The sequence below is a fragment of the Notothenia rossii genome, assembly GCF_949606895.1.
Source record: "Notothenia rossii genome assembly, chromosome: 3".
NCBI lineage: Eukaryota > Metazoa > Chordata > Actinopteri > Perciformes > Nototheniidae > Notothenia > Notothenia rossii.
The window spans coordinates 61,262,132-61,285,133 of NC_136901.1; the positions used below are offsets into that span (position 1 = coordinate 61,262,132).

A 23,002-nucleotide genomic window follows, 5' to 3' on the forward strand; every position below is an offset into this window, starting at 1 on the left:
AATAACAAATATTCTCATGAATATTAAACACAGCAACCTCTGAGCATTAAAAATATCCGCCTCAATTCAACCTGGAACCTCTCTCATACAATAATACAATACAAAGTGTGTGTGTGTGTGTGTGTGTGTGTGTGTGTGTGTGTGTGTGTGTGTGTGTGTGTGTGTGTGTGTGTGTGTGTGTGTGTGTGTGTGTGTGTGTGTGTGTGTGTGTGTGTGTGTGTGTGTGTGTGATCGTTGGAGCTATGTGCAACCATAGACTGTATATATAAATGGACGTAGTGTCTGTGACGTCACCCATAGGATTCTGCCCTTAGTAGGCGGAGTCGGCCACTAACGCTTGACAGCGACGTCAGAGTCTAATCCCGCCAGAGGCGGAGCCGAGGCGGGAGCTAGCTCAGGCTAAGAGCTAGCTCAGGCTAAGAAACAAAGCTAACATGAAATACATGCATACCAAGTTACTGCTAACAGTATAGTTCCCCTATATAAATGTTATATTCATAATCAAATGAGACAATCTGCAAGAGAATTAGCTATATTTTGTTATTCTTAATGCTTGTCATTCACACGTTAAGGAAAGAAGTACCGATATACATAGCAGAACAATTGTGGCGATGTTCAGCTTAATAAGCCTTGTTCAACATAATTTATTTAGCTAATACTTCAGTAGGCGAAACAAGTCTGCGTTTCGCTGCATTCCTTGATCTCAAGTTATAACGACGGACTCCATCGCCCGGACCTAACGGAGCCGCAGTGGGCTAGCTCCGGGACGCTGGCTGGAGCTAGCCCCCTGCGGCTCCGTTAGCTCCGGCGGCCACCACTGGGATAATTGGGTCCCCAATTAACATTTGCTCCCGTTTAGCATTATGGGCGTCATAGCCATAGACTATAAAAGTCTTACCCAAGGCTGAATCATAAACTAAAATGTATATAGTATAAAGGGTTACGTCCTTAGCTGGCTAATAAGTAACAAGCTAGCTACCAAGCACACAAACACCTGCGAACGGGATTAACATGTATGATATTATCATTTTAGACTTCTTGGAAGTTCTGTTAGTACATTCAAGCGCACAGCACAACATTTTAATTGTCTGGTATTTGTAACAGTATTCCCGAAAAGGCACAATCACCACGAACACGGCTAAAGCTAAAGGGTCAAGTACAGTACTATGACTAACTAACGTTGTAGTCTCTATGGTTGTAGCCTAGCAGAGTGGAAAAGTTGCTGTTAGCTGACAGTGAGGCATGTACATGTCCATCAAAGTGACCACGCCCTCATTTATGCAAAAACTTTAAGACCTAATATAAATAAAAGGGTCGTGTTAGAAAACAATTCACTCACAGATTCATAATCATGAAGGTGGAATCTAACTACAGTTGCAAGAAAAAGTGAACCCTTTGGAATTACCTGGATTTCTGCATAAATTGGTCATAAAATGGAGGAAGCCACTGCTGTCCAGAAAAAACATTGCTGTACGTTTTAAGTTTGCAAAAGAGCACCTTGATGTTCCACAGCACTACTGGCAAAATATTCTGTGGACAGATGAAACCAAAGTTGAGTTGTTTGGAAGGAACACACAACGATATGTGTGGAGAAAAAAAGGCACAGCACACCAACATCAAAACCTCATCCCAACTGTGAAGTATGGTGGAGGGAGCATCATGGTTTGGGGCTGCTTTGCTGCCTCAGGGCCTGGACAGGTTACCATCATCGACGGAAAAATGAATTCTCAAGTTTATCAAGACATTTTGCTGGAGAACTTAAGGCCATCTGTCCACCGATTGAAGCTCAACAGAAGATGGGTGATGCAACAGGACAACGACCAGGGGTGGACTGGGACAAAAATTCAGCCCTGGCATTTTCTGTCCAGACCAGCCCACTACATTTTCAGCGGACACTACATAGAAGTCCACTAAACTTGCGGCATCTTCTCTCATGCATACTACAAAGGAGAGTCATATTCCTTGATAGCAGTTAACAAATAAAGCACTTAACTATGAACTCAAGGACTAAAATTGACAGCTATATCAATCAATCTTTATTCATTATAGTGTCAAATCACAACAGAAGTTATGTCATGACTAGGGGTGGGACGAGACTAACGGGGTGAACCCTTATGCTACCCTTTCAGTTTTTAGTCTGTGACTGTGAAAATCTTTTGGTGTAAGCCCAGTATTAGTTAAAACCAGACTCGGACAATAATAACAAAAAAATATCCTGACAAATAATCTAAATAGAAACATATTACAGATAGTAGCAGCATTAGAGCTGAAACTCACTCACTCATTATGAAACCATAAATAGAAAATTGGAAAAAATATATATATATAGCTGTGTGAAAAGTCTAAGACATGGGTTACAGGTCTGAAGAGATATGCATTCTCATATACGTGTATGTGCAAAAGAATGTATTGCTCTATACTTCCTCGTCCGCAGCCAGCCAGCTCCACTCCTCACCAAATTCGTGACCTGCAAGAAACAGCAAACAGAACTTGTACTCAGTATCTGTGTACTGACAAATATAAGTAGCCATGTAGCCTTTTTGTGACGTAGTGACACTTAGTGAACAAATGTATCTGTCATGAAGGATGACTTAAGTCTCAAAAGAGCCCTAAGGCCTACCTGCATAACTGTTAATTGAACTTAAAAGATATGCAGATGTTTGAAATTAAAACCATCAATATGAAAATCTTCAGCCAGGAAATAATCATAATCAAACCTTTTGTTTCAATCTGAGACAAAACAAGTTGCATAATAAACTCACAAAGTCAAGACGAAGCTCTCAGATATGATGGATGACTCAAGCATCATAGAAGAACTTCTAGCAGGTCAGGAAAACCTGTTTGACAGGAGATAATGGTAGCAGAGAATATAAAGAGACATTTATGAATTACCAATTGTCATTTTATAACACATATAGTATGTTTCTTCACATAAACCTTTAAACATAACCTTTAAACATACACATATTGCATTCCTCTCACCACATGAAATAAGCTCAGGAACCTAAAAGTGGCCCATTTAATGATGGAGCCTTAGGCTCTCATATATAGGGTGGTCCACCTAAAAGAGAGATGGAAACATTATTAAGTCTCTCATCATCACAAATCAAGTATGAATTAATATAACATTATAAGACACATGACATACTCAACAAATCATAGACTTCTCAAAAAGTGGTGAAGTGGTAAGGGAGCGAATCCTCGAACATGGACGGAGGGGGAACAACTCCTCAAGCTCTCACATGTCAAGTGGTCGACCTGAGAGGGAATCGGATACATTATTAAGTCTGAAAAATAAATAAAATATTTTCCTCTGTCCTGCACCTAGAGTTGAAAACTTTTGGGATGTGCGTGTCTTTCAAAACTTTTTAAATGATGAAGTATGAATTTATACAACATTAAAAAATACATGATACACTTACCAAATTCTAACAGTGGTCCCAAATGAGAGAACAAGTCCACATATAGAACAGAGGGAGAACGACTCCTCAAATATATCAGAACAACCTGTAATGGAGAATAATTGATAATTTAGTGTACATGATCACACCAGTAAGGATCAACACATAAGCACAATACAACTTCTGAAAAGCATCATTAAAATGACAAATAATGAATTACTACATCCATAATGTGTGATGTGTGATAATAACAATAATATTAAATATTTCTCGCCTTATCAGTGGAGCAGCTTTTTAAGCAGCTCACTCTTCTCTGCAAGTCTGTCTATCACAGAGTCAGAGTCCAAGGACATGAGGATGTCTTTCTCTGTAGCCATCAACATAAATGCCTCCAATTTATCAGATGAGAGGGTGCTTCTGAGTCTGTTTTTAATAAACTTCAAAATTGAAAATGTGCGCTCACAAGCCACCTGTGTGAGGGATAATGTAAGCAGGTATTTATAAGCAAGGCCGAGGGCAGGGTATGCATCTGTTAGCATGTTGAAACGGCGAAGTATCTGGTAGCAGCACAGAGGGCATTCTTTGCAGGAGCAACAGCTTATGGGAGTTATCTCAACCTCTTCTGTGTTGTCCTCCTCACCACCTGATCCATCTTCTACTGTTCTTGCTTTGTACTCTGCAAATGGGGATGCCTTCAGCCTGTTCCACTGGAGTGCAAAGCTTTTCAACTCGGCCTGCATATTTTCCTTGGTTGCCCTGCTGTCAAATCCTTGCAAGCACTTGCTTAAGTCTTGAAGGGCAGACTGGGGAAGAGCACTGGTGCAGAGCTGAGGGAAGTTTCTGGGATCCAGACATGCCAAGTCTGCATATAGATTGCCGTGTGTTAAAAAGCGCCTATGAATGGCTTCAATTGCTGTGTCCATGATCCGGTTATGCACATTCACCTCATAGGATTTTTCTGCATCATCCAGGGTCTCATCCTGAGCCATCTCTCCAGGCAAGACTTTCTTCATCCTCCTCCTCTTTTGTGGCAGTGTTGCCTCCACTTCAATGTCCGTGTCATCTCTCTCTTGGATTTCTGTGTTTGTCCAGTTGACAAATGTGTCTGCTGCTTTTTTTACAGATTCAAAATCTCTTCCCAAGCTTTTCAGCGTATCCTGTGTCGATGCCACCATTCTGTGAGCAGAGAGGATGTCCAATCCTGCCGTCTGAAGGTATTTAGACAATGGAGAGGTATTTTCAAATATGCGGAGGAAGATTTGAGCCATCAAGATCGTCTCATACTTGAGCAATGACTCTGCATATCCTCTGGCCATGACACGGATACATGGTTTCACTGTTGCCTGTTTCTGTATAGCTGATAATGTCAACAGCACATCAACGTACAGACCATCTTCCGGTTTTCCAAAGGAGCCAAACACCTTCTTCAGGGCCTCATGCTTGGCCCACCAGCGTGTCTCGCCAATAGGAGCAAGGCGTCTACGTCTCTTGTTTCGGCCTGACTCTTGACACACATTCATCCTTTTATATGACTCTTTGATGAATACCGCAATGCCATTGAGGAGCGCAAACAGGGACCCACTCTCAATAACAATCTGGGTTGTGTTTGCAAGCACCAGATTTAGTACATGTGCGTAGCACCATACATGCACCTGGTTTGGAGATTGTGCAGACAATAGTGAGGAAAATCCTTTGTATTGGCCTTGCATGTTTGATGCCCCATCAGTCACATTTTCAATGCACATGGTCTTGCTGAGGCCCATTTTGTCCAGAACTTCTGACAGCATGTTGACCAAGGCCTGTCCAGTGGATGAACTGCACTTCAGCACTGCAACAAGCCTCTCATGAACAACATCAGTAACATACCTCATAATTATAGAGCATTGATCCTGAGAGGTGATGTCCTGTGTTGTGTCCAGCTGCACTGAAAACATTCCTGCTTTCTTGATATCACTGGAGATGTTTTTTTGAATGAGATGATGAATTGCATCTATCACTGAGTTGACTGTGGTTTTGGAGAGTAAAGTTACAAGGGAGCCTCTGCCTCTCGTGCCACCAGACAAATGCAACTTTTTGCTGTTCTCAATGCAGCTGTCCAGGTGCTCTTTTAAACAGAAATCATACTTCCCCAGTAGAAGTATGAGTTCCAAGAAATTACCATGATCAACTGTGTGGTCTTCCAGAGTATATGCTGCCTCATTTTCTGACCTCCTGTATGCAAGCCCCCTCTTCCCAAGAACCTTGATGACATCTATGATGCGCTCCAAAACCTGCCGTCTCTTTCTGACCTGCTCTCTGTGCGCCGACATCTGACTGCCACCAAACACACTGCTGATATCAGCACTGGCGGATTTCAAGAGGTAAGCTTCAGCACAGTTTCTGTGTCCACTGCTTCTCTCATGCTCCTCTGTGCGCTGGTGTATATGCCTCCAATCTGACATTCCACTGATGAACAGACTGCTATCAGTTCTCTTACCGAATGCCATGCAGATGAAACAATACAGCATGTGACGCTCTGGACAGTATGTCAGCCACCTTCTACTGGTGCCGTCTCTGCTACAGAACACTTTCTGCACCACTGGATTGCTACTCTTTTGCTGAGGATGGTAATTTAAAAATGACTGGAGATTTCTCTGATCAGGTTGTGAAAAAAAATCTGTTATTTGACTGGCACACTCATAGCTCTCAACAGCTGCTTCCCTCTCAGGTGATCCTGTCTTTGGGCTGACATACTCCTCACTCTCTACAGCCAAACCACAGAATAATTTACAAGATAAAAGATTAGTTCATATTGAACGAAACGTTCGCGAGCGTAACAACACTAGTGGCTTTGCCATGTTTTCATTATGACACTTAGTGTTTTCCAATGCAAAAAAGTCAGATCTTTGTGACAATACCTGAAAATGCTCAAGACAGCACTATACACAGCCATTTCAAAACTACAGTAAAAGTAACACATTTACAAAGAAATTAAAGTCACACACAAATTATGAAATAGTTATCACCTCAGTAAACAATAAATGAATTGAAAGATTACAATAAATTCAATGGCAAATATTGCAAATTAATCTAATTATTTCCTATAGGTTTACTTATATTTTTTGCTAAAATTCAAAGTATCTCATCTGTGTTTACAATACAGCTTGATTCTGCCGCTTCATCTCTACTTACAGCTCGTTGGTCCATGTGAACGTTTACTTTTGCTATGGCTACAAGAAACCGCTGACGTTAGCAGCTCTTAGCAAGCCTAGCTAAATCATCTGAACAATAAAAACCCATAATATCACAATTCGGCATATTTAAACAAAATCAACCACAACTACCAACATTCACAGCCCTTCAACTCTGGGCTAATATGTTGTCACAAGTAGGATTATGCAGTTAAGTTGTCTACTTTTTTTTTGGACATTTCTCAAAAATGTAGCCTAGCCAGCCCAAGCTAACGTTACTTACCATGTATTCCTCCACTCGCTCGTCTCCCGGCGCAGCAGCACCTGCTGGGGCGGTGACCACGGCACCAAATAGGTCCGTCAATTTAGAATATTTAGCAGCCTCCACCTCCAGAGACTTCAGCTTTTTAAGTCGCAGTTTTTCAGCGCCACCCGGGCGTTTCTTCTGCTTATCCATTTTCAGCGCAGCAGCAGCCCGTCCCGCGACTCCCACCCATGCCATGAGGTCCCGCCCCACCCTGGTTTGTGTTGTGATTGACAGCACTGTCAGGGCTCTCTGAGCCTGTCAGCCCATGATTGATTGACAATGACAAACAATAGACCAATAATATGTGTCAATGCTGGCAACACACTGCTAACCCTCTGTAGCCAATTGGCCGGCCCAACTGGAGGGAATTTAGAGGGAAAAAAAAGAAAAGAAAAAACATTGCGGACCGGCCCACATTGGGTCAACGGCCCACCGGGACGATGCCCGGTATGCCAGATGGCCAGTCCACCCCTGACAACGACCCAAAGCACAGAAGTAAATCAACAACAGAATGGCTTCAACAGAAGAAAATAAGCCTTCTGGAGTGGCCCAGTCAGAGTCCTGACCTCAACCCAAATGAGATGCTGTGGCATGACCTCAAGAGAGCGATTCACACCAGACATCCCAAGAATATTGCTGAACTGAAACAGTTTTGTAAATAGGAATGGTCCAAAATTCCTCCTGACCGTTGTGCAGGTCTGATATGCAACTATAGAAAACGTTTGGTTGAGGTTATTGCTGCCAAAGGAGGGTCAACCAGTTATTAAATCCAAGGGTTCACATACTTTTTCCACCCTGCACTGTGAATGTTTACATGGTGTGTTCAATAAAAACATAAAAACATATAATTGTTTGTGTGGTTTTAGCTTAAGCAGACTCTGTTTGACTATTGTTGTGACTTAGATGAAGATCAGAACACATTTTATGACCAATTTATGCAGAAATCCAGGTAGTTCCAAAGGGTTCACATTTTCTTGCAACTGTATATCGATAATAATATTTATTGCATCCATGGGTAGAAACATGTTTTTTTCTGCTTTAAAGTTGGGCATTTTAACATCGGGGTCTATGGAAATTGCTCCTTTCTGCAGTCAGTCCCTAGCGGCCCATGTATGAACTGCAGTGTGTTGCACTTCCGTATTGGCGTCCTGGCTGTTCCCCAGAGTTTGCCGCTTGTGTGCAACTCAAGGCATATGCTCGAACGGGAGCTGCCTGGACGCTGCAATCATGTTGAGCACACTATCCGTGCTGAGTGTGCTGACTTTTCGTACAATGTCCCACTGTCTGGCTACCTGCATAAAGTCAAGTGCTCGGCGCAGTTGTCGGCGAAATGTCGCTCCTCTGTTTTCATTTAAACAGCTCCTTATATCTGTTAGCGCAGCTAGCTAGCACCAGATGCTAACAACAACAATACACGTAAGGTATCTCTCTCGCTCGCTCGGGCCACACATACACACACCCTCCCGGTCCTCCCAATGGCCAGTCAGGGCCCGCCGGTGAGAGTGGAAGTGTGGTCTACCCCAAGCAGGCGGCAGGAGCGGGGCTGTCAGCATCAGCTTGTAGATGGTATTTTAAACTCGATGCACTCTGAAACTACGGGGCGGCCGAGGACAAAAACTACACATGCGTTAATCGCGTTAAAATAATTAGTGGCGTTAATTTAGCTTTTTGCGTTAAGGCGTTATTAACGCGTTAACTTGACAGCCCTAATATATATATATATATGCTATAATATGCTCTGAACGTTCCACTTCCTGCCTGCCCGACATTACCTTACGGCCGCGTCACGTCGAAAAACAATCCTATTTCGAGCGGAGCCCAGCGGCGAGACGCTTCTGGGACGCTTCTGAGCCGTAACGCGGCGCGTCTGGTGGAATAGCACCCATTGACTATCAATCAATCAATCAATCAATGTTTATTTATATAGCCCAATATCACAAATGTTACATTTGTCTCAGTGGACTTCACAGTTTGTACAGAATATCAGTATGACAATACGACACCCTCTGTCCTTAGACCCTCACATCGTACAAGGAAAAACTTCCAGAGAAAACCCCACAGTTTAAAGGGAAAAATGGGAGAAACCTCAGGGAGAGCAACAGAGGAGGGATCCCTCTCCCAGGACGGACAGACGTGCAATAGATGCCCTGTGTAAATTGAAAAGATAATACATTTGCAACATAGGTAGTCCAAATGTTTTGAAATGCATGTGTGTATAATAACTAGAGTGGCCGCGAGCCTTGCGGACGCCGCGGCACAGCCGTAACACGTTGCAGACGGACCCGGTGGAATCTAGGGGTGAGAGTTGAATCCTGAGCTCAGAGGTGATGTCAGATCTGCACATTTACACACACTTATAGAGAATGTATTTGTTGTAATAATGACAAAAACATAATACATTTCACAGTAATTATAATAGAAAATAAAAATGATTTCCTTAAAAAATTATGATTCGTCATCACGCTCGTGACCCCACGGCGAGCTGGGGGTGTGTCAGTGACACACCCACGCCGCTTTTGCGGCAGCTCTTTCCCACAAGAACGCTAACGAAAAAGCTCTATAATGGCAGGCAAACATTTTTTACTTGACTTATTTTCTAAAAAGAATACAATTCACAAGAAGAAAGAGGCTAGCAGCACCGAGCTACAAGTGAATCTGCTACTAGACTAGTACTACATCATCACAAGAGCCGTCTAAAGACGTGGATAATGCTAGCACTAACGTTAACGTTAGCTGCGCTAGCAACGTTCCCCTAGCTAGCTCAAGCTCACATTTCCCAGAGGTATGGACGGAGGAGATGTGTCGGAGGAAACAAGAGGCATACCCGTGGATAGACTGCAAAGCTGGGAAACTGGGCTGCCAAGTTTGTTCATCCATTTCGGATTTATCAGTCTTCAAAACGCGTGCGTGTGTGCGTGTGTGTGTGTGTGTGTGTGTGTGTGTGTGTGTGTGTGTGAGTGTGTGTGTGTGAAAAGAAGCGCTGTCTGCTTATGTGCAATATGCTAGGCCTAATCAGAATAATTTCAAGTCCAGATTCAATGTTGTTTGCATAAGTAGGCTATATTTTTCGTTTCGTTTATTTAATAAGTTAATTTCAGGACAACTTTGGGAATTTTGTTTGTTTGTTATGAGTTTTAAATAGATTTTGAAAGTGGAGATAGAGAGAGAGAGAAGCACCGCTGTCTGCTTAGTTGCAATACTGTAGCTCAGGGGTCGGCAACCCCTGGCACGCGTGCCAGCATTGGCACGCGGCACCGTAACCAGTGGCACACTAGGAATAAGTGGAATAAATGTGCAATAATATTTAAATTGTATTTTCGGATCCTGAACGAGACCGCCGCCAGAGCGCGTCTACCTGCAGACGGAAGCCATGCACGGCACGCAACGCAGCCCCGCTGACTTTCTGCCGCTTTCCTCCGTGGTGCAGTGCTGATCGTTTCACCACGGAGGAAAGCACTTCACAAATTGCAGTAGGCCTACCCATAAGGAGCTGTACAAATGCCGCAGTTTTTGCGTGGCTGTGTCTTTAGTTGAAAGCCCAGTGGCGATCTGCTCATCGAAATAATATGCTACAAAGGGGCTGATTAGCCATCTGTGTGTTGAACTTTCCTGTCGGCTCCCAGACCGTAGTCGAGGAGGGCAGCAGCAACAAGGTTCAATAACCCACTTTAGCTTAAATGACTGGAGAGAGGCGAGCTCTTCTTGGGAGGCCGTTGCATTTATTTAGTTTTTCTTCTGTTTCACAAAATACATCACAGACCTCTGTTTTTCTGCTGCCTCGTTTCACTTCCAGAAACATACACACGTTCACCCCTCACTGTCGCTCTGCCATCCACACACACACATGCACAAGCCACACCTCTCTCTCTCTCTCTTAAAGGGACAGCGATCTCATCTCACTCTGCATGACCCTAATATCATAGCATGTGTGTTCTGGAGAATCACAGAACGGACGATTGTCCTTATTATTATTATGCCGTTTAACCCAATTATTTAAATGTGGTAAATGTGTAGGTTTCGTTGACAGGTCCACACACTGCTTCCGCGCAGCGAGGCTCCCCCTGCCCTCCGGCAGATAGTTCACGAGCGTCAAGCTCCTCAACCCCTCCCCCCCCGCCGTTGATCATTCTCGATTGTCGGCACGCTGATAACAATTTTTTTTTTAAATGGCACTTCATATAAAAAAGGTTGCCGACCCCTGCTGTAGCTTATGCAATTTAGGCCTATAAATTGTTTATGTAACTTATGTGCCAATGTGTCCATGGTTTTGAGTCTGTGTGTGTTGAGCGCAGCACCGTCTGCTTTTTTCAGTACAGTAACTCAAGTAGGACTAAGCATACCGGTAGTTTCTGTGGACCTGTCTGCCCGTTTTGTGAGTGCACTGCGCGCGTGCGCACTTGTGTGGCATTGTTTGGGATGACCTAATTAAAATAGCGTCTCCCCAGTAAAAAAATCCCCACTACACCACTGGTCCCCAGCACATAGCATCTTGCAGTTTCTAACTTGCATATGTTGGATAATTTGAACAATTAGCAGAAGTTAATTAGCATTAATGGCATTATAGTCTATTTGGACAATAGTTAAAAAATGGTTTGGCTGATTTGGACAATTTTGGAGTTATTTTGGAAGTAATTGAGGATGCTGAATCCATTTCTGACATTTTCAGTATCAAAAATGGCAGAAAGCAGGCTTATATATAACCATTGGATATAAAAAACACAAGATATAAATGATAATCTCTATTGTAGACAATTTTTCTTCAAAAAAATAAGCAATCCGTCCAATTCTTATGATCCAGATTCCACGAAAACTACAAGATGTACCCACATTTGATCAAAATCAGCCCACAGATATATAAATATTTATATTTAGTCTAGTTAAAACTGCCATTTTTAATTCTGAACATGTCAGAAATGGATTCAGCATCCTTAATAACCCCCAAAACCACTCAAAAATTGTCCAAATCAGCCTAGTCATGTTTTAAATATAGTTTACATTCATAATGGTAAGTCATGCTAATTGTGCAAATTGCCCAACATTTTTAAGAATCAGTTAAAATGTAACAACTGTGGTTTAAGACCAGTGATGGGGCCGTTACTCAAAAATAGTAATATATGACATATTACTCATTACTTAAATAAAGTAATATATTACTTGACTTCTTTACTCTCTACATAAAGTAACTCTTTACATTACTCTTTACATTACTTTTGCGTTACTCATCAACAGCCTATAGCCAAAACTTAAAACTTAGGCCTACATGTGCACACATATCACAATAAATACCAGAGGTGGGACCAAGTCATTGTTTTGCAAGTCCGAGTCAAGTCTCAAGTCTTTGCGCTCAAGTTCAAGTCAAGTCCAAGTCCTAGACTTTGACAAAACGAGTCATAAACAAGTCACTATGTGCTTTTCACCAAATGTAATGACATTGATCAACAGAATAATACTTAATAATCAAACCGCTCTTTATTAGTCAGATTAATAATTTAATAATCAATTTTCTCTCTGCTGGTAAAGTAGTGTGTTTTTTTTCTATTTTAAGTGGGATCAGTAGGGTAAGGCTACCGTGACGGTTTGATTCAGAAGGAGATTAATGTATAAGATCCCTGATGTTGAGGTGACCAGAATGTTTATTTACACTGTGTACAACATGTTATAAGGGACCCACAATCTATCTTTACGCAAGGGATAATGTGCAGCGAGGCGGTCTCTATGGGGAAAAGAACACCTGAATCTAGATCCCTCTGCAGGTGGTACTTTAACTATATTTTAAATCTGCATTTAAATCCGTCTCCCTGTCGCTCTGTGTAGCTGGCCTATACCACTACACCTGCTGTGCCCCCCACCCTTCTTTCACATAATGGTATGATCCTAGTGTGTCCTCGCATATGATTGGCCGCATGGTGGCCCAGCTAAATAAAGTCCCGCCCCTGGGCACTGCCTGCAAGGATTCTCAGCAAGAGTAGGAGCGGCTGAAGATTCTGCTCTCTCCGACGGGAGTCTACTGTTCTAGCGGAATCTCGCGATCGGCGTGTTGGAGACCTCTGAATTCAATTATCAAGTCACCTCAAGTCAGAAGGCTCAAGTCCAAGTCAAGTCCCGAGTCATTGGTGTTCAAGTCCAAGTCGAGTCGCAAGTGTTTTGTGATGTTGTCAAGTCGAGTCTCAAGTCATCAAATTGGTGACTCGAGTCTGACTCGAGTCCAAGTCATGTGACTCGAGTCCACACCTCTGATAAATACTATTGCAATAAGGAAGACATAACAAAAGTTAATAACGGTGAAAATTCTAGTTTTTGCTGCTTGTTCGGAGTCGGCACACACTCAATATCATCACTCTGGGTTCGGGGGTCTTTATCAATCAATGTTTAATCAATCAATCAATTTTTATTTATATAGCCCAATATCACAAATGTTACATTTGTCTCAGTGGACTTCACAGTTTGTACAGAATATCAGTATGACAATACGACACCCTCTGTCCTTAGACCCTCACATCGTACAAGGAAAAACTTCCTGAGAAAACCCACAGTTTAAAGGGAAAAATGGGAGAAACCTCAGGGAGAGCAACAAAGGAGGGATCCCTCTCCCAGGACGGACAGACGTGACATAGATGCCGTGTGTAAATTGAAAAGATAATACATTTGCAACATAGGTAGTCCAAATGTTTGGAAATGCATGTGTGTATAATGGGAAGATGAACCCACGAGGATATCCATCCAGGACTTATGATCCAGGACCACAGCCACGACTCAAGATCCAGGACTCGCGATCCATGACACAGGACCGCAGGATCATCCATGACTCCGGATCCCGGCGTATATAGACACCAAAAAGAAAGACATTTGGGGAAGCTGGGTTAATCGGAACATGAGAGTACACAGGTATAGACAGAGAGAAGGAAGAAGTAAGATGTCCCCCGACAAACTAAGCGTATATCAGCAAAACTAGGGGCTGAATCTAATCAGCCCTAACTATAAGCTTTATCAGAAAGGAAGGTCTTAAGCGCACTCTTAAAAACGGATAGGGTGTCTGCCGCCCGAACACAAACTGGAAGCTGATTCCACAAAAGTGGAGCTTGATAAGAAAAGGCTCTGGCTCCCATTGTACTTTTAGAGACTCTAGGAACAACCAACAACCCTGCATTCTTGGAACGCAATGCCCTAGTAGGACAGTAGGGTATAATTAGTTCTTTAAGGTAAGAAGGCGCCTGTCCATTAAGGGCTTTGTAGGCGAGAAGAAGAATTTTAAATTCTATCCTGTGTTCTATAGGGAGCCAGTGTAAGTAAGGCAGCCAGAACAGGAGTAATGTGGTCCCTTTCCCTTTCCTACACGAGCTGCAGCATTTTGAATCAGCTGAAGCGATTTGACTGACTTCTTGGTACACCCTAATAATAAGGAGTTACAATAATCCAGCCTTGAAGTAACAAATGCATGGACTAGTTTCTCTGCATCGTTTTGAGGCAAGATATGCCTGATTTTTGCAAAGTTACGTAGATGGAAGTAGGCGGTCCTTGAAATTGATTTTATGTGGGTGTTAAAGGATAAATCCTGATCAAATATATAACACCAAGATTCCTTACAGTCTCACTGGAGGCCAAATTAATGCCATCCATAGTTAGTATATCTTTAGATAATTAGTTTCGTAGATTCTTCGGGCCAAGTACAATAACTTCCGTTTTGGTCGTGTTTAACATCAAAAAATGTAAGGTCATCCACGTTTTTAAGTCCTTGAGGCAGTCTTGAATTTTATTTAGATGATTAATTTCATCAGGCTTGATTGATAAATATAGTTGAGTATCATCCGCATAACAATGAAAGTTTACAGAATGATTCCTTATAATATTGCCTAACGGAAGCATATATGTGACCTGCTCTATCGAAATCAGTCGCATTGACCCGAAGACACATTTTGAGTTGTATACACTGCTGGAAAGACGATATTCCTAGCTTTCTAATGATATCAGGATTGTTTTTATACTCCAAATATTAGGCGAAATATGTCACATTATATAATGACTGTCACCGAGTCATCTTTTTGAGAAAAAGGCCTTCAAAGTTTTCTCTTCTCTGGAATCCATCGATCTGATTGATAATTAGCGGAGCAAATGATCAAAATATTACGGAGGGAAGATATTTTCGTTTGGATTACTGGTCTGGGGTAAGCTCGCGAGTGTGTGTGTGTATACGTGTGTGTGTTTGTGTATTTTTGCATTTGTGTGTATTGCGTTTGTTTCCCGGGGAAAACCCTCACGAGAAACACCGGCTGTTGTTATTCCTGCTACGACTTTAAATTACTCCGTTCTCCACAAACAAACTGTAACGGACCCTGCCGTGTTATTTATGATTACTCTACACTGTAAAAAAAAAATCCGTTGAAAAACGGACAAAGTGCTGGTAATTTGCTGCCAGGACATTGTCCGTTATTCTACAGACACTTCCGTCAACCCTTTAACGGATATTTCTGTAGATTAACAAGACTTTGTCTGTACCATATACGGACACTTCTGTCAACCTTATAACGGATATTTCTGTAGATTAACAAGACTTTGTCCGTAATATTTACGGACACTTCTGTTAATCCTAATACGGACAATTCCGTATTTTAACAGTCCTTAGTATGTACTATTTACAGACACTTCCGTTAATCCCAATATCTTTTTTTTAAATCTTGGGATAAAAAATATATATATATCCTAATACTAAATAAATAACAATCATTACACTTTCAAGCAAACTGAATAAAGCACAATATATAGAAATTGAACAAAATGTATACCATTTTTTCCATACAAGTGCATTTATTTCCTTTTTGCTAATGTATAAAGTGCATTTAATGATGAAATGAAAAAACTGAACTTTTCTCCCACTGCTGTTGCACCCTACTGGCTCACCTGTCAGTGAGGAAGGAGGAGCCCCCTCCAGGAGGATGTAGCGACTCCGTCCTACACCTCCCACTCAACATTCCCCGCTGACAGGCACTGCCCCAACCTGTAGGAGAACATGCAGTGACAAATATCACCCTCCCAACTTCCCTCCCCCCGAACATGGGGGATTTGAACCCAAAGAATCTGTGGTGGTGGGCAATAATTTTACCCCTCGCTACCTGAGTGCCATACAAATGTTTTTTTTTTAAGACATTTCCATACAATTGTAAAACCCTAACATGAACATACATTCAAGTATGTAAAATAACAGCAACAATAACCTTTTTCTTAACACCATGATGTTAGAGGTCGGGCTGTGTGTACATGTGCGCCTCAAGATCAAATTAGTAGTTATAAATTCCTCCCAATGTTTGCCACTGCTGTTGCACCCTACTGGCTCACCTGTCAGTGAGGAAGGAGGAGCCCCCTCCAAGAGGATGTAGCAACTCCGTCCTACACCTCCCACTCAACATTCCCCGCTGACAGGCGCTGCCCCAACCTGTAGGAGAACATGCAGTGACAAATTAAAAAAAAGTAAACTTTTTTTTTTTTTAAGTGTGTGTGTGATGGTATGTTCAGTCCAAAAGTCCAGTCCAAAAAGTTCGGTTTTGAGCTTTGAGGAAAGCTCACATGTGCCAGTCAAATTCCTTCAGCTCAGTCACGAGCTTCGACAGTTTTGGAGGAATGTGATGCTGTTTCTTCCCCTTCATCTCAGCCTTGGACCCTCGGTCAGGATTCATTCCAAAGAAAACTCTAAGGAAACAGAAATATGTTTAGCTGCACATGCAACTAAATGAATGAAACTGAACTAAAGAGTAACATGCAGACAAAGCTGAGATACTACTTGTAGTGTGGCTCTACAGGAGTGGAGCCGTCTAAAATAGCATACATTTGTTTTCTCCACCATGCCCGTGTGTGTGTTTCCATCTACAGCTAATGTTGCAAAATACTACTACTACAATAACACTTTGCTCCTGTAAGCTGAGCAACTCAGACAACGTGCTGTTAAAGTCTGCTCATCACCAACATACTATACTGGAAATGTCAGCATAACCCGTGCACCTGTGACTTGTGTGGATATACTGTACGTGCAATGAACGATCTCAGGGCACCGTTAACTCAGTGCATGAGTAGCACAGCTAGTAGTAGTCGCTAGTAGTCACGAGTGCTGAAAGAAGTTGTGACGATTGATAACAAACTTTTAATCTGAAATGTATGTCTAAAATTAATGAACAATGAGTAATGGTCTATTTTGTGACAAAAAAATATATAATTTACATGAGCCGTCAAAAATGGCCGGCGAGTCTGTTGTAAACAGTGCTGTCCGGGAAGATTGTTTCAATGACAGTGGGACCTCTTTCTGGTCCCTCTGAACCCGTTCTGGATCACCACTCCTCGGTGGTGGTAATAGGTTTGCATTTGAGAATACAAACATTATGCACCTTTACAATATGAATTAACAAAACTATTATTTTGTGCTGACAAACTAGGCTATATAGTGTATTTAGTGACTTTTCCTGTCATAATCACCACTGTGACATAGCCTACAGCCTCTATTTTATATGTAAAATGTCTTGGTATTTGCTACATTTATCGTGGAGTTGTGTGTTTGTTAAACATACATATACAATTTAGAGGTGACAGTGTGCGGTGTTATAGTTTGTTAAATGCACAGGTGAACATTTGACAGGAGGAGTTACTAAATCCACAATGGTTTTGGTTATTGGCTACATACTATAGGTGGATCATGTTTGTTTGTATTCTCATAATGCAGACCAATTCACATAATCACGATAGGCGAGTTGTGATCCAGTGCACAAAGACGGAGGTCCAGATTTCATTGCAGCAGCTTTACAGGCAACCAAGGTAAAGAGGGTTGATTTATTTGCATCGATTATGATTGTACACAGTCTATATACATTTTAGTCACAAAATAGATAACATAGTTGCTCAATTTTGATTTCACACATACAACCACTGCATTAAAACTGCATCTAAATTTGCTACTTTCAATATCGCAGTCTACTTGTCAGATTTCAGTCAATCTTAAGTGTGACACAACCACTAAGCTCATCTGCAACAAGAGCACAGGCGTCAAACGTTGAGTGGAGTGGTAACTGTGACACTCGGTGCAAATGTACACGTTACACAACAAGTATTAACATTGGGGCATGAATCCTGGTATGGATTTTGTTATATTAGTCACAAAAGCAGCTCACATAGAATAGCCTAAATGTGTGTCTTTGGTTAAAGAGATAGCTCAGAGATAGTTGTTAGGAATATTGTACATGTTTTCCCAATCACCCAGTGTCAGAGCCTAATAAATGCCAAATGCCTTAGGACAGACCTTTTCTATGTACTTGGTGTAGTCTGAAGTTATATGAAAGAGCATGGGCCTTCAACAGGAAGCTGCAAAATGTGCTGCCTGTGTTATTGGAACATTTATTAAGTATTGAGGGTTTAAGTGATTATATGTTTGATAATACACATTAACATGAAACAAACAATAGAAAAGATCATGTGTAAGCAAACAAACTTTACACAACACTGGTGATAGTGCTGTCAAACAGGTCTATGAACTCTATGAAAAAGTTGAATCTGCAATACAATTTTAGGCAGTATTTGGGTCCCTGGTTCATCTCTCTCAGCTAAGGGGTCCTTGGACTGAACAACATTGAAGACCCCTGTCAAAGAGCAATGAATATCTTGGCTCGATTGTAGAGTGTCAATGGGATCAAAACATATAATATATATTATATTTAATAATCATGATCCCATAAGCATCCTGGAATTGAGCACAACTATGCTAGTAATCTAAGGGACGATGAGTGGATACCTTTTTACATGCTTTGTCTGGTGGGAAGCCCTCAGTCTCAGAATTTGAATACCCCAGCTTATACATTTCAAAACAATGAGCTGCTTACCTTTGCATGAATTCCAGGGTAAGAGACATCTCCTTTGGATATTCAATGTTGCAGACATAAAACAAGCAGAAAGCATAGCTCAGGGCCACAATGGGGGAGGTGATGTGGTCATTCACAACTTCCTGATCAACAGCAATCTGGAATAGATGGTCACCTTAAACATAGATCACAAAAACAATATGTATTAGTAATTAAAAAAAATAATAACGTACACACGTGCCAAATCTTCCATACTCAGCCCAAACACAGGTTATGGTAAGAACAAGCAACAAATACTTTGAAAAGGTATTCTGCATTTAGTTTGTCAGACTTTACATACAAGTGTACTTAAATTTAAAGATTTTGGCCCTAATCAACATAGTTCTGAGCACCATTTACAAAACAAAATCAACCAACTCTATACCTTTTCATCACAACAAATCGTCTCATCAGTAAACCTAAGAACAAATGGAGAACATATCTCCAAGCTTGCTGGGATGCAAAAATGATTCAACTACAAACCTCTGATTAGGATGCATGGGGTACAGGGGAGGCTGAGTTCAGCATCTGCGGAGTACTGTTTTCGAAAAATAAAACAACAAAGATACACATATGAATGTGTTGATTTTATGTTTCCAATGTACGCAAACACACAGTCAGGCAGGCAAATAGACCATCTGCCAGCGTCTGTATCACAGGCAACCATAGACAATAATGTTAATAGTAGTTATAAAAAAATATTGTTTACACAAACATAATCGATTAATGTTAGGATCAGAATCCTTTTCGGTCAGGGGGGGAAAGTCTGTCCTTACAAGACCTTGTTCTATTAGGGGACAGCATTTGGTCCTCCAAGACAGAGGAGCTCTGCCGGGATGGAAGTGTATAATTATATGAGGGATTTTCTCCTGGTCGGGAAAATAAATCAAGGATTTTACTGATTTCCTTTTATCTTCGTTTCCAGGAGAGATGGTTTACCAATTTCGATATTATCAGCAGTGCAAAGTGGGGTTTAAAATCCATAAAATGTACCTCATTTTTGCAGAAAAGGTGATCAGGGTTTTCCTTGAAGTATCTCACAATGCCACAGATCAGCTGTACTGGACCTTCACCCATCTTCATCCCTTTGGTGTCAAGGAAGTTGTTGATGCCCGGTTCTTTTTTGGAAAGCTCCTGTGCCAGCTTGTTTTGTAACGAAAAGCCAAGGAGTCTAGATGCATGATCAAACAGGTGAGCAGCTTCAAAAAGAAATGGCCACTCTTCCTTTAGGACCTTTACATTGGTTCCGTCGTTGATGGTTTCACGCTGGATGGGATATGTTTCAGCCATCAGTTTTCGAAACAGATGACTCCTAAAGATATGAGGCAACAGTTAATCAAACTAATAAATTCGAATCAATAATAAAACAAATGATCAATATAAATACAGATAAATCAATTTCGGGTGAAAATAGCTGATATACAAGCGCACAACGAGTCCCATTGTGAACTTGTAGATCAGTTATTTTTTGTTAGTTATACAAAACCAATTTGAATTGATATACCAAAAATAAATCAAACTCAAATATTAGCCTCTCAATTACTCAATCAAAAAGTAATCCATACATACACAAGAACATAATGGATGGTTGGAGCCCTACCTGAGGATCATGGGTTTTGAAGGCACTTTTCAATTCATTTCGTTTTGACAGCAGTTCTGCTCTACTCTCAGTTCCCTTTACAGCAACATCCCACTCCACACATCCATAACGATCGGAATTTCTTGACTTTTTCTTCCGCTGAACTTCACCCTCTCCACCCTCTGCTCGCCTCTTTCCTGGGGTTGATGTTCTCTTAATATTTTCAACTCTGTTTTCTAGCTGGGTAAAGAGAGGACCACAACCATCTTTTGCAAACGGCATATTTCCAAAGGGCTCTGTCTGTTTGAAAGACAGAGGATATTGTCCTACAATGTTCTTGGCGATTTCCATCAGCTTGGATCTACCAGGTCTTCCAGGGTGTTTATGGAGGTAATCATCAACAACAATCCGAACCATCTGTAGTCTTTCTTTCGACTTTACCCATTTCTTTTCACCCAACACATCCATGAGCTTTGAGGGCATTTTGTGCCATGGTATGGAATATGGCTCACAGGATGGGGAGTGGGCAGATGGGGTATGGGCAGGTGGTGCTTCAGGTGGTGTTGGGGACAGATCATCACTCTGTGGCAGAGGTGTAGATGTAGGGCCAGGGCCAGGGCTTCTGAACTGTGGTGCAGCTTGTGAATCTATGGATGACATACCCCATAAATTAACCACATCACCAATGCTACTAATTAATTAATACACTGGTTTTCAATGTCCGTTGGAGACCACCAGGGGTACAAATGGACCCTTAAGGGTCTGTGAATTTGTACAGACAGTATACAGGGTTGGGCAATATATTGATATATCATATGAGATTATTGAATAGGATTTTGGGTATCATATTGTGATACCTGTTGTGTTTTCCTGATTTTAAAGAATGAACTGAACTTACCCAACTGTTAACATTACATAGTCATAAATACATAATGGTGATATTTGATTTTGTCGGTGTTGTCCACCCCTCAGTACTGTGCAGATTAGGGTTACAAATAAAAAAACTTACCTCCTTGGAAAGCCTTAACGAGTCTTCTGCACTGAATGAGTGGCAGAGTGTCCTGAATGTCCGGGGCATCCACAAGGATCAGGTCATCTTCACATTGAACTCCTAATTCCACCAGTCTAGCCATGAGTGCATCCATCTTATCACTACTGAGCGATGGTATGGCTTTCTTAACCACATCTTTCACAAGCTCCATGTTGGCATGTGTTTAAGAGGAATGAGCAACCTCGCACCTCTCTGGTAAGAAGAAAGTGGATAATAATCATTAAGTTTGTCCAGATTTTGGCAGCTGTATTGACCGCAGTGTTTGGGGGGAAAACACTGTGCCAATGGAAGCTAACGGGAAGCTAACGTTAGCCCGCGTCCTTTTGCAATACTACTTTTAATCCAGATGTAACCACAACATAACACACACACCTTCAAATGTCAACGAAGCCTATCGAATATATATTAGTCGATATGATACTATTATAGCTGTATTGACCGCAGTGTTTGGGCGGAAAACACTGTACCAATGGAAGCTAACGGGAAGCTAACGTTAGCCCGCGGCCTTTTGCAATACTACTTTTAATCCAAATGTAACCACAACATAACACACACACACCTTCAAATGTCAACGAAGCCTATCGAATATATATTAGTCGATATGATACTATTATAGCTGTATTGACCGCAGTGTTTGGGGGGAAAACACTGTACCAATGGAAGCTAACGGGAAGCTAACGTTAGCCCGCGGCCTTTTGCAATACTACTTTTAATCCAAATGTAACCACAACATAACACACACACCTTCAAATGTCAACGAAGCCTATCGAATATATATTAGTCGATATGATACTATTATAGCTGTATTGACCGCAGTGTTTGGGCGGAAAACACTGTACCAATGGAAGCTAACGGGAAGCTAACGTTAGCCCGCGGCCTTTTGCAATACTACTTTTAATCCAAATGTAACCACAACATAACACACACACACCTTCAAATGTCAACGAAGCCTATCGAATATATATTAGTCGATATGATACTATTATAGCTGTATTGACCGCAGTGTTTGGGGGGAAAACACTGTACCAATGGAAGCTAACGGGAAGCTAACGTTAGCCCGCGGCCTTTTGCAATACTACTTTTAATCCAAATGTAACCACAACATAACACACACACACCTTCAAATGTCAACGAAGCCTATCGAATATATATTAGTCGATATGATACTATTATAGCTGTATTGACCGCAGTGTTTGGGGGGAAAACACTGTACCAATGGAAGCTAACGGGAAGCTAACGTTAGCCCGCGGCCTTTTGCAATACTACTTTTAATCCAAATGTAACCACAACATAACACACACACCTTCAAATGTCAACGAAGCCTATCGAATATATATTAGTCGATATGATACTATTATAGCTGTATTGACCGCAGTGTTTGGGGGGAAAACATTGTGCCAATGGAAGCTAACATTAGCCCGCTGCCTTTTACAATACTACTTTTAATCCAAATGTAACCACAACATAACACACACACCTTCAAATGTCAACGAAGCCTATCGAATATATATTAGTCGATATGATACTATTATAGCTGTATTGACCGCAGTGTTTGGGGGGAAAACACTGTGCCAATGGAAGCTAACGGGAAGCTAACGTTAGCCCGCGTCCTTTTGCAATACTA

The 23,002-nt window shown here is 41.5% G+C and overlaps 2 protein-coding genes across 7 annotated transcripts; both read right to left on the bottom strand.

Annotated features, from left to right (window-relative positions):
• Positions 1 to 1,826: 1,826 nt before the first annotated feature.
• LOC307032539 (uncharacterized protein) lies at positions 1,827 to 7,734 on the bottom strand. 6 transcript variants are annotated; one of them, XR_013806288.1, is made up of 6 exons: positions 3,676 to 4,974; positions 3,423 to 3,507; positions 3,154 to 3,258; positions 2,983 to 3,061; positions 2,763 to 2,837; positions 1,827 to 2,467 (listed from the first exon to the last, which is right to left on the bottom strand). XR_013806288.1 is itself a non-coding variant. In XM_079670590.1 (3 exons), the coding sequence occupies exons 1-3, from the start codon at positions 7,071 to 7,073 to the stop codon at positions 3,239 to 3,241; spliced, it is 324 nt and encodes a 107-aa protein (XP_079526716.1). In that variant the 5' UTR covers positions 7,074 to 7,734; the 3' UTR covers positions 2,475 to 3,238. The 6 variants fall into 6 exon arrangements, 1 of the variants encoding a protein (XP_079526716.1); XR_013806289.1 differs by having other exon boundaries at positions 3,149 to 3,258; XR_013806290.1 differs by lacking the exons at positions 1,827 to 2,467; positions 3,676 to 4,974 and adding an exon at positions 6,855 to 7,734 and having other exon boundaries at positions 2,475 to 3,061; positions 3,149 to 3,258.
• An 8,221-nt stretch (positions 7,735 to 15,955) lies between these two features.
• On the bottom strand, positions 15,956 to 22,386 carry LOC307032541 (uncharacterized protein). The gene is made up of 7 exons (XM_079670593.1): positions 21,337 to 22,386; positions 20,349 to 20,974; positions 19,742 to 20,060; positions 19,232 to 19,286; positions 18,731 to 18,884; positions 16,437 to 16,559; positions 15,956 to 16,305 (listed from the first exon to the last, which is right to left on the bottom strand). The coding sequence occupies exons 2-7, from the start codon at positions 20,357 to 20,359 to the stop codon at positions 16,260 to 16,262; spliced, it is 708 nt and encodes a 235-aa protein (XP_079526719.1). The 5' UTR covers positions 20,360 to 20,974; positions 21,337 to 22,386; the 3' UTR covers positions 15,956 to 16,259.
• Positions 22,387 to 23,002: the final 616 nt, after the last annotated feature.

What these genes read in the sequence shown, in the direction of transcription:
- LOC307032539 (XM_079670590.1), bottom strand. Translation starts at nt 7,073, where the DNA reads ATGGCATGGGTGGGAGTCGCGGGACGGGCTGCTGCTGCGCTGAAAATG. An exon ending in AGCGAGTGGAGGAATACATG is followed by an intron (nt 3,508 to 6,854) that starts GTAAGTAACGTT and finishes TCTCCATTACAG; the next exon opens with GTTGTTCTGATATATTTGAG. An exon ending in GGGACCACTGTTAGAATTTG is followed by an intron (nt 3,259 to 3,422) that starts GTAAGTGTATCA and finishes ATTCCCTCTCAG; the next exon opens with GTCGACCACTTGACATGTGA.
- LOC307032541 (XM_079670593.1), bottom strand. An exon ending in CCCATGCATCCTAATCAGAG is followed by an intron (nt 18,885 to 19,231) that starts GTTTGTAGTTGA and finishes TCTATGTTTAAG; the next exon opens with GTGACCATCTATTCCAGATT. An exon ending in AAGGAATTTGACTGGCACAT is followed by an intron (nt 16,306 to 16,436) that starts GTGAGCTTTCCT and finishes GTTCTCCTACAG; the next exon opens with GTTGGGGCAGCGCCTGTCAG.